The sequence below is a fragment of the Aythya fuligula genome, chromosome 7 (genome assembly GCF_009819795.1).
Source record: "Aythya fuligula isolate bAytFul2 chromosome 7, bAytFul2.pri, whole genome shotgun sequence".
Classification (NCBI taxonomy): domain Eukaryota; kingdom Metazoa; phylum Chordata; class Aves; order Anseriformes; family Anatidae; genus Aythya; species Aythya fuligula.
In genome coordinates this window covers 29,956,925-29,969,314 of record NC_045565.1, presented here as the reverse complement: position 1 = coordinate 29,969,314, position 12,390 = coordinate 29,956,925, and the positions used below count along the sequence as shown (strand labels likewise).

General features: G+C 34.1%; 1 protein-coding gene across 4 annotated transcripts in view; it reads right to left on the bottom strand.

Annotated features, from left to right (window-relative positions):
* ATRNL1 (attractin like 1) overlaps nucleotides 1–12,390 on the bottom strand; it is a 491,394-nt gene that overhangs the window by 122,373 nt on the left and 356,631 nt on the right. For 2 of the 4 annotated variants that reach the window (XM_032190853.1, XM_032190850.1), the window contains exon 27: nucleotides 7,137–7,244. The exons of the other annotated variants lie outside the window; for them this stretch is intronic. In XM_032190853.1, coding sequence (XP_032046744.1) covers nucleotides 7,137–7,244 — 108 coding nt within the window. The remainder of the gene's footprint in view (nucleotides 1–7,136; nucleotides 7,245–12,390) is intronic. 4 annotated transcript variants of the gene reach the window in all.

The following is a 12,390-nucleotide window of genomic DNA, read 5'->3' as shown; positions in this document are numbered from 1 at the left end:
ATTGGACATCCATACACTTATTACTGAACAGAGATAGTAGGCAAAACACAAAGAAAAAATATCATAGCAGTGACCATTATGTGCATGCAACTAGATGAGGTGTTTGTTCTGAATCACAGGCACAGAACGTTCAGACATTGCTAGACATAAATTTAAGCAGAAGCTACCGAAGTTGTATGCAAATATAAAGATACTTGATCAGGCAGAGCTACAATGTTATATATGACCACTGAATTACACAATAAATAGTGTGAAAAGTAAAATTTTTATTTCATGAAAAACATCATTCTACAAGGGAGGAATTATTGCAGGGACAAAACAATTCTGTTTTCAAGTTAGTGCTTTCCTCGAATGAAAGAACAACAGAATGTGATTTTTGCATTTGATATAGCATACCTTATACATGCTATCACAGAAGGATACCCAAGGAGAATCAATGCTTTGCAAAAGAGAAAAGAAAGATTTGAAAGTAGATTTAAAATAAAGTGACTCAATAGTTTAGGACGGAAAAAAGAAAAAAAAAAAAAAAAAAGAGATAAACAGGGCTGAAGCAATGGGATAGCAGAATGCAGTGAGTGATCAAGGTCAAAATGAAGCATAAGGTAGTGGAGTTCTTGAGACACTGTACAGCAAATTTAGCCTAATCCTTGAGTAATACAGACAAAAACGGGAAATGTGACCCAATACAGATTCTTTTTTTTCAGTGTCAGATGTATCACCTGACTACATTTCTCTGAGATCTTGTAGTTTAGGATGTATGGATCTTGAAAGGCTATAAAAATGGTAATGCAGTGGTTAAGATAAAAAATAATTATATCATGAATATAAACTTCAAGGAGAAAAATAAAGCTATTCCAGAATGAATTGGAGATTACATTAGGCAAACCAACAGTCATAGAGAGACTGGGGGTCAGAGATGACTTAACAGTTTCTGATCTTCAAAGAAAGCTGAGGTTGTGATTTAATGAAGATAAGAACAACAGTGAAAAGGGTCAGAAGCATTCAGTTACAGAAAACTAATAGTGCAATGAACGTAATTAAGGTGTACAACAGAAATGGAAAATTTTCAGAGTATGCAGAAGGAAGAGCTAGGTGGCAATCCAAATCATAGTATAGGCAGAGCTGAAAGGAGAGAAGCTAATGTGGCTATTAGGTACGTAGTTCCTGAGAAATGTTTGTCCAACTTGTTCTAAAAAACTTAAAAAAAAAATAAAATAAAATAATAATCCATCACCTCCCCAGGCAATTGCTTCCAGCGATTCAGTTTTATTATGAGCAGTTTTTCCTGATATCAATCCTAAGACTTCTCTACTACAATTTAAGTCCATTACACCTTTGCTGCCTACAGTGCACACAAAGAAAAGATTATTGCCCTCCTGATTGCTACTAACCTTTTGCATATTTGAAAGTTATTATTTTGACTCCTTTTAATAGTCTACTCCAATTTCCTTGACTTTTCCTTGTAGTCATATTTTCTAAGTCTCTGATTGCTCACATTGTTCGCAACCAGATTCTCTCTCCTCTGGTCCTCTTTGAGTTACTGTGCTACAAACTGGACATGATACTTAGGTCTTTCCAACGCCAAGCAGAGCTTGGCTTACAGACATACCATGAAAATGAGAAATGGAAAAAGAAAATTAAAGAGACTGAGAATTCTAAAAACATGCATATCCAAAGCCTTCTACATTACAAAAGAAACAATACACCCTTAGTTTCTGAATGGCATTAATAAGAAGTAACAGGGTAGATGTCTCTAAACTGTTTCTGCTCCACTGAGTCCACCTATGGTTTTCCCAGGCCCTAGAAATATTCAGAACAATCTGCAATTTGTTCTACATGATTGCAGCTTAACTATTTCATGAGCTGCATCTATACCTGACACTGAACCTTCCTAAGCTCTAATCATAAAGATAGAAAAAGATAGATAGATTAGCCAGCAAAACCATCTTTCCCCATCCAGGAGAATGTCTACTCTTCCCACAAGACAGAGCATGTTAATGTCTAGTTATCCCATCATAACAACAAAGAATAAACAGATCTGGTCATATTTTAAACAAAAATAATAATATTTTATATACTTAATCTGTTCTTTAAAGTTCCTGGAGTTCAGTTCCCTAATCAATTTGCATAAGACACACTTACAACTTTGTAAAGTATATAGCATGACTTTTTAAGTAAGCAAATCTGAAAGTATAGTTGATAGCACCTCTTGCCAAATATATATTGCATTTATGGTCAGTGAAAACAAGATGACCACTCTAGGGAAAATTCATCATTGTCTTCAATAAATTATTACTCTCTTACAATATGAGTTAATTTATCCTCTTTTACTGAGACTAAAATTAGGAACTGGGAATATTAGGGGGCAATCTGATGACCTGTAACACAGAATTAGGAAGAGTCTGTTCCTTGATTTTAAGCATTATGTCATCAAAATAATGCAAGTGTAATGCTGAGAAAGCATACAACTAGTTTCATTTTGTACAAAATAGTAAAGAATGCTTAGGTTGCAGTTTCAGAAATTACTCATTGAATTATTCAAATTAAACAAGAAAATGAATAGAACTTAACTGGACTTATTTAAAAAGCAAGCTAAAAAGTCCTGAGACTATATTGGTGAGGGAAAACAGCAACATAGCTTATTAATATAAACTTCAGCTACCTACACCCCCCACACCTCTAGTACAGGATTTTAATGTGTTTTAATAAGTCACTCTGATTTCCAATAGCCATTCTTGGCATAAGGATAGCTACTGGTGTTGGTGCATAAATTCCATTTCTGTTACTCAAATAAACGAGAAATAATTGATTATTGTTGCTTTATACTTCTCAGCAGTGCCTGAAATTCAAGACATATTTAATGTACCATAAATATTTCTTGCTACTTACTAAAGAAACAAGAACAGATTTTATTTGAATTTCAAAATTCTTTAGATCATCTTACCTTGTTAGAAGTAGGGAACAATCTAACTTCTGTGACAATTCTACAAGGAATGCAGTAACTCGATGGAAAAATAATTGTAACGATTACTGCATGCTTTTCTGCAGAAATAATTATTAAAGAATATCAATTTGAAAAAAGAAATCCCATTCAGACTGCATAGATATCAAATGTATGATAAGCATAAGAGCAAATCTGCATTTGGTTCTTACGCAGACAATAATACATCTGTCTGTACACCAGCAGATTTGGCACAGTAGATGCTGCTGTTCAGAGACTTAGCATGACCTTACATCAGAATTTACAACTGTGCCCACCTTATCTTACAGGCATAAAAAAAAAAAAAGAACGTGTCTCTATTTCAAAAAAAAAAATGCATGGGCTATGAAATAGCTGAAAAGCACACAGAAGTTAGGCAAAACAGGACAGGAAAAAAAAATATATTTTCTCTTATCATGGAAGTAAGTGAAATGACCATCAGCAGAATGGTGGAAGTGAATTTTCAAAAGTGATTTGTATTTTGGGAAAAAAATATTGCCTTATAGGAGGCATCATCTATGAAGAATGAATCAAAAAGCAGCCATGTCTAGAGAAAAATAAACAAAATAAATAAATAAATAAAACATTTTAATACTGATGGCACTGCATGGCAAGATGTATCATGTCTATTGATCTACAATGCTATTTAAATTTTTATGAATCTAGTACTGAAAAAAATATGGTGGTCTCACAAAATACCACAAAAATTATCAAACTCCGAACAGGGAGCTTTTGATGCTTTCTTTCTCTGCTTCCGAAAGAGCCTTCACTACATGAAACTGCAACCAGTGGAACCACAGGAATTTCTTCTTTTCTTTAACCTGCCCCTGGATACCAGCTACTCCCCTTGCCTGTTCTCCTCTTGGGACCTGGAGGCTCACTGCCCACCAGACTTCCCTACCTCCCCTCTGCTGGCATCATAATGGAAGCAAATTATGATGCAGATTGGGGTTGGCATAGGTATTTTTTTTTTTTTCTCCAGAATAGGGCACAAGATTAGTATCATAAATATCAAGCTACAATGGGATTTTGAAGCAATGCATTGCTTCAAACATTTAGAATTAGGATAGTACTATGCTGTCAATATTATTAGCAGGATGGTGGCTGATGCGTAGGGACAGCTGACCAATAGGGACAGAGAGCAAGGGAAAAACAAAGTTTGATTTTTCCTTTATTAAGTTTAAGCTGACAATAACATATTTAAGAGCTGATAAATAGCCAACATGCCAGAATGGATGACAAGATGAGACTTGGTAATGTCATGTTGTGAAATCAGTTGCACAGAAAGAAAGCCTGAAGAGGTAAAGATGGATGATTAATATGATTTAAATTGGGAAGAGCAAAGGCTATTGCCAGTGCCTGAAAACTTATTCAGACAGCAGGAAACTGGAGGAATATGATGCATATGATTTTTTATTTTTCTTTTTTAGGATACTGTCATTTTGTTGGCAAAACATTAAGAAAAACAGACTGGCTGGTAAAGACACCAAAGTAGAAAGACAGCTCAAAACAACAAAAATAACAAAATTTTGCACTCTCCTGTAGTTCTCAAGATTTTAATTTGTTGTAAATTGTGGATAATGTAAAATAGACCCAAATATTATTAGTTGTATTATAAGTATCTAAAGTAGGCAATCACTGTAAATACAGTATCCATATTCTTACTTTTTAAAATACAGATTCCAAACACTGGACAAAAAGTACCTCACTACCGCAAACTAAAATTTTATAGTAAAATAATTCTTCCAGGTATTTAAAAATAAATACAAATAATAAAACAAAAGCTAATCAAAATTACCGTGTAGATGAGCATTGACATGCATGAGACCATCCATATAAATTTAGAACACCAGCTGTACAAAACCACCACCACATAAGTCAGATGACATTAATGAACAGCAGTCTTACTATGCAGTTGGGAGATGCAGTAATGTATGCAACAATTCAATGACATTGCACTGTGTTCAAAGGGCACATGGATCAATACAATGTGATTGGAAACACAGTGTCAATAAAAAGTATATCAATAACATCTACAGTATGTAGCACACAACATCAATGAAGTCATGAGGTTAGGGGTCACAATGCCCCACCATCCAAACTGGAACCCCTAGTATGTCAATGAAGATCTCCAAAATGCTGGTGGAACGTTTAGAAGGGAGTTTGTGCATCTTGCTCATTTTTTTTTACCAAAAGAACTCTAATTTTAAATGATCACAATGGGCATCAGATATCACAGTATTATTAGAATAATTTTATCATTCTAATTTAATTTAAAAAAAGTTATAGCTTTATCCTTTATTTAAGCATTGTATCCTAGAATCATGTGATCCAAAAAAGATCTTCAGTCCAAAAACGAGCTAAGACTGAACAGAATTGCAATTAAAACTTCTAGTGTCCTTCTTTTGCAAATTCAGGAAAGACCTGGAACAAAAAGTCAATATAGCACTTTCTTACATAATATACATAAAAGGACAATCAATATCCAGAATCACATTTGTTTAATCCAAAATGTTTTGTTTTGATATAGAACAATATATTTTAATTCTGAGGAAACTTTGAATGGTCTCCATTCTGTGTATAACTATATATTAATTAGTAAAAGAAAAAAAAAAAAAACACGCACATACACACACAAACCCTATGGTTACTGAATACTAAGCAATTACTAGAAAATGCTTAGTCTAGGAAGAAAAAGCTAATAAAAACTGTAAAATATAATTAAAATATTTTAGCATCTACCTCTTTAGTGCTAAATAAAAGACACTAGAGAAGAAAATGTGGCAATTAACTTGTGATGTTTACTTCTAAAGTTTAATTAAATAATCAGTATGTACAGAATTAGAGTTTGGACGCCTCAGCTCCCACTCATTGCCTCCCTCTGAAAAGACAACAGAGAAAATGTTCTCAGATGTCATCATAGAAGCAATGAAAACACATTCCAAAAAGTTAACTTTTAACTACAGTGTACTTTGTCCTCAGTATGGAAGGCTGTAGAGGTCTTCTGTTCCATGATAAAAGGAGACAGAAATATGGTGAAGGGGTGTGTGTGTGTCCTAGTAATTTGGTCTGAAAATAACAAGGCATCTCCAAAAAGATATGGCATTTTTATGTACCATCTATTCCAAGTATTTAAACTATGTCAGCAAGAACAATTGTGATTGCTTCTTATACAGTAGCAGGACAGAGAGCCTCAATTTGATAAGTACTCAAGAGCTGATTCTTTTTCTTCCTGCTAGGAATCTGTTTTTCACATTGCTCACTTCTCCATAAACCTTAGAGATTTGATAGTGTATTTAATCTTCCATTCAAAGAGGCTATTGAGAAAAGTAAGAGAAGCTTTGAATTTAAGAGGAATTGGCAGCAGTGAAAAGAAAAGTACAATCTTGAAAGATTTCAAAGCTATCACACCTCATTCTCAGGTCCCATCATAAATAAGATAAAGTAATAACTGTAAACACAGTATTATAAATAAAAGTAAAGGAATAGAGGATTACAATCTACCAAAAGCCCAACCTAGATTAGATATACATTATTATCCACATATTGTAATTCTCCTTCTATTTTTGGGTGAAACGTCCAGAATTCATTTCATGCATTATTACACTATTCCAGTATTACATTGCCTTGCATATTATTATTTCTTTTTCAATGGTCTGCAATTACAATAAAAGAATGCAGTAATGTAGCCATTATCTACAAACGAAAATATGCAGTATACTCTGTATTCTTTAAACCTGTACATATAAAACAACATGGAAATGCTACTCACAGTTGCTTTATTTATTTCTTTAATTGTTTGCTGTAATATCTGCTAATTAAGATAGATGTTAACTAGGGGGCACTCTGTACTCAAAGGACTGAGCATGAGGTTTGCTTTCTCTTGTGTCTTGCATTCCTTCAGCTCATATCCATCAGGAAAGGAGTGCCAGGTGAGCTGTCGCTCCAGCCGAGGCTAATAGATTCTCCAGTGGCTTTTGTTACAGCTCATGTCATGCTATTAAAACTATGCACCTTGAAAATGGCATAACATATGTAGCTGAGACTTGTCAGCTCCAGGTAATCAGACTGCTTGGTTTCAGAAGCAGATGCAGATGAGACTAGCAATATAAATATGCAAATCACAATGGTCCCTTGTCAGCACCACTGTTCCTACCTCTAATGGCCCTCGTAGAAAGTCTGTTTGCTCAGCTCCTACTTCCAGTGCTACATCGACAGAAGCAAAGGGGCGGCTGGCCATCTGCTGTCGCTCCCGCATAAGTTGCTGATGGGGAAAAAATGATGTTTTAACAAAACATTAAAAAGTGCACCAGATATTAGGCTGCCCTACTATACCTCCCATTACAACATTAGAATGCAAATAGCATGCAAATAGTCATATTTTTAATATTAAAGGGAGAAATTTATACTAAAAGATCATCATCTATATTTACTTGAGGAGTGAGCCTGGAGAGCGCATGTTGTCTACAAACAGTCTTTCAGCTTGAACACTGATGAAGTCTCCAAATGAACGCTCCCCTAACTGGCTATTCATTCAAAATAACTTTGCTATTTGTGCTAGTTGGAAACAGATATGGGAAATGTTTGGTAAAAATAGCTGAAGTCTAATTCCACTGATAAAGCATGCAGCAGAACACCTGCCAAGAACAAGCCCACTTGGCCTTCAAATTTTCATACTTCACTACTAAGCCAGATGGAGTTAATAGTGTCAGGACTCATAATTTTATGGAGCATCTTTCCTGCAGTTACTTAAATATGAAGAATAATGTGTCAGTACTGGGAAACCTGCATCAGTATATTTGAATATGATCAGTTATGCTCACAGAGCTTGTACAATCCCTTCCAATCATACCACTGTGCACAGAAGTCCCAAGCAAAACCACAAAGCTAACTCATATTTCTTCTTCAATCTGTAATTATAATGCTTATTAAACCATGATGAATAAAAATGATGACCAGCACTAGATATTACAGATCTTACTTCACTGGTTCAGTGCAACTAATAAAAGCATTATTAAATATTTAAAGTGAATGAGTTGTGCAATTAAAGTCGTGTGCTCCTTCAACTGAACAGGATGTCACAGCATCTTGAAAAGACAAAACACTTATAAAAATGTTTTATTAGAAAAGATCTAAGTTTCATTTTCTTCGTGGTTTTCTCCCTATTACTTCTCTGGAAAGCATAAAACATTAGAAACTGGCATTTGAATGTAAATGACACTTGCACTGTGACGTACTGTTCATAAAAGCCTTTGATATAATAAAAGGAACACAAACAAATACTTGTCGGCAGCTTACTAATAAACACTCTTGATTTAAGGCTTGTTACAAAGCAACAACCTTGCTTTGTAATACCTCGTGCATTTTTTCCTTTACTTGTGTTTTAAGACTGTCTTCAGAAATCTAAAGTAGCACTTGTACCATTAAAAACAAAACTGTACAGTATTCTCTTAACTCATACCTAGTACATTCCCAAGGCCTGTTTTTATTTTATTTTTCAAAAAAACATGCACTGTATTTGTCAGTACCCCCACAAATGGGCCCTCAGTATATTGTATCAAGGGGATAATTGATGTCTGCGATCTGCCTGTGAGGTTTATAGTCAATAAATAAAATAGTCACTAAATAATTAAAAGCTTAATTTGAATATACAGATGGATAAAAAATAGGTTTTTAAGCCTTCATTTAAAACTGAAACTGGTGGCTTCTGATTTACATGAGTACTGATTTGCATCAATACAATATTCATAGATTTACAGCCAGAAATAACTGCTATGGCTCTCGTCTTACCAACAACTTGATAAACACCACAAAAATTTAAAGTATAAAAATACTGAGTCCCTACATGCTAAAATTACTATATCTAACTCATTTTCTTCCTAAAACAACAAAAATTAAAGAAAACTATGTTATTAGAGTAGTCCTGCCATATGGAACTCATTACAGTATTTTAATTGCATTGAGCCATTGGCAAATGGTTACATTTTAATAGGAAACCAAACATTGTTTTAAACAAATAGAATTGCTTGGGGAAAGTAGTTAAATGAGCAGAATAACCTATGCTCCAAGTGCACAAATGATTATTTAAAAGATTTAGTCAATACAGATTACCAAGGAATGAGTATTTGATACGCTCTCAGTTTTTTAAGGCTAGAAGTTTTCTTCACCTTTGCTTCTAGCCATGCATTCAGTAAAACTTTTTCATTCACAAGGCAGTTGCTGTAATTTTGATACTCTGTCATTTACAAATAGTACTACAAAGATTAGTACCATGAAGACTCTTAATTAGCTCTGTAAACAAGAATGAACATTTTAAAAGCTTCAGCTACCCATGAAGTGCTGCTGAGCTGGCAGCTGAGCATTTCACATCAAAAAAAAAAAAAAGTTCTATTAAAAATTCTACTTCTTTCTGTTCAGCATTTTAAAGCTCCCTACAAGGTGCAGAAGAGAAAAAATAAGTGGGAATGGGGAGAAAAGCAATAAGATATTATGATGCTTAAAATCAGTTTTGTAGATAGAGAAGGTTCTCTAACTCCCACCATTTACAACTGTTCATGCATCAAGACTATGTAAAAGGCAAAATTCCAGTTTTGTTGTGAGAAAATGTTGTTCCAGAAAATGTTGTGAGCTAGGTTATTGCCTCACAGGTGGCATTCAGGTGTGACACCCTGTGCTCCAGCCACACACTGGTTGCACATAGTTCATTCAGGTATGCAGAAAACCCCATAATTCACCCAATAGGTCAGGAAACAGGGAAACTCTCCAAGAATTTATCCAAACACGGGTATTATAAGAAGAGAGAAGAGGTTCTTCCTGACCTTTTTCGCAACAGTCAAAGAAATGAAAAAACACATAGATTGCATCACAGATCAGGTAGAATAAATAAATATAGGAGAGCAGAAGTGGAACTACACTGGTTTTACCATATATATATATATATATATAAATACTACATTTTAAATTCATACCAAAAAATAAAAATCTCAACATACTTCTTCAGGAATAGGGGGATTTTTCACTTGGAGATAAAAAATAGGTTGGGATTACTACAATATTTAACTACTGAATCACAAATTTAATTTATAATATTCAGAATGAAGCGTATGCCTAAACATTCACTTAAAATTATGGGAACTTCAGAATCTAAATATCTCAGCACAGAACTGAGAAAGTCAATGGCCTCTGTCTGGCTGACCAGACAACTAATTTCAAGCTTACTATAATTTAAAATCTCTTTAAGCCCAAGAATATTGATGATATTTGTTTTATAGGTGTCTCTGTGTTTGTTTGTTTTCCAATAATTTCAAAGTACTATTTTTTAAATTAATTTATATTTATGTATAGCATTTTTCTGAAGTATAAAATTGTATTTGTCATCAATGAAGAACAATAAGATGTTAGTATAGATTATTTCACCCATTTCTCACTCAAAACCTATATAGTTCAAGAACAGTTCTTATGAAACAACCATTTTTGGCATAATTATTTCCTTGTCATGGAAACATACATTTCACCAGACTTTCCATGGATATGTAGACATATTTATCACTAGTTTATTTTATTTTTTAGTTCTGCTTTGATAGTCAAATAAGAACAGAACAGAACGACCTATTTAGAAGTAAATATCAGGGAAATATCTGGGTATTACAATTAGATTTTACTGCTGATCATAAAAAAAAAAAAAAAATCTCATGGGGGATACACTTCTCTGACAAATGCAGTTTGGAGGGAATTAAAAAGTTCCATAGGATCTTGTACAATAAGAAAATGTATCTGTTGAAAAGTCCTTATTACGTAGAAATGTTTCTTTTTTCATTTTATTGTTTGTTTGTTTTCTTTTGTTTGATAACATTCAGACTTGCATTCAAAACATTTTGATGCCAATAATGTATTCATGTATAATAAAACACAATGCAAAGCACATATTGCAATGATTTAACATTATCAGAATACATTTCAGTAATCCCAGGCTTACGTTTTTCAAGGCTTTTGTATTTTAGGTAGTGTTAACATTTTGCTTCTCTTTCCTATTTAGAAGATTGCTTCCTTTCTCTCTTTCTCTCTTTCTTTCTAGGAATAGGATACTGTTCTTTTGACAAGCACTGCTTTTTTCTATGCACCTCTAAAAACCCTAATTGAAAAAGAATGAGATGTGAGGAACTAGGACAGGTGTACTTTTCCTTTGTTGGACAGTAACAGACAATCTTGAGAGACTGATAGGTTAGGATAGCCATAAAGGATGAGACCACTTTAGTTCCATAACAGGATGAATAGAAAAGTCTTTTCAAAGATCCTTCTGATGTGGATTGGCACCTTAGTTTAGTCTATTAGTTAGCAAGGTGTATGTTAAAGAGTGAACTGTAAAGCATGCACAGACCAGTGTGTATGTCAAAGTTCATGGGACAGCTTGACAGCTAGGGTGGTCAAGCACTTCTGAAATGTTAAGAAGACTTCTGACAGCCAGACCAAGAAATTCTTCCTTTTGTCTGTTTAGAGGCAGGCAGTCCCAGTACCTTACTTCAGAAATAAGGAAGGATACACCAGTTGAAAGGGTGAAAATTATTTTAGCAACAACACAATTCTGCCTAGGTTTCCTTCGTTCACATCTTAGATTTTATTTATTCCTTCCTCTCCCCCTCCCCCCCAACAAGATTACTACCAACATTATATAAGTTCGTGACTGACTCTTCCCCAAGATGAGTATTCAAAACCTTGAAGAACAGTGATTCTACATGCTCTCTTGGCAACTTTTTAGGTACACAGTTTTTCCAAACGCCAAATCTGAAATTCCCATTCTGCTTATTCATCACCCATCTCTGACTTGTCTGCAGTTACAGCTTGGTCTCCTCCTCTCCTGTTTCTGTGCTGTCAAATGCTGATGTGAATAACACCAAAAGGCTAAAACAAAAGCATTAACAATGCCCTGTGTTAGATGGCATTTCAAGAAAAAGTGTTTGGAATGAGAAAAAAATGTCAAAACATCAATGACAGATGCATTGACTAATTTATGACCACATTGCGTTTGACAAACTTCAGGGGTAAAAACAAATATATATGTAATTATATATAAGTGGACAGTCCTGCAAAAATTGACATTTTCTCTAAGCCATATAATTTAGTCATTCATACATATTCTTGATTTTTTTTTTTTTTATTGCCATATCTAATCAATAGAAGTAGCTTAAGTGGGTTTGAGTGGGTACAGATCTGTCTGGACCACACATATATTAGTTAGAAACCGAATTTATTTCCCTTTGAAAATCCTAAATTCTCATTTTCAAACTGAACTGTACATAATTTATTGTAGCTCTGATTATTTGCTTTAATTTGCGCAAAGATTGTCTTCTCTGTAACTTTTCTCATTGTAACTATCGGTGTTACAAATCTCTTAAATTAAATGAGTTATTTAC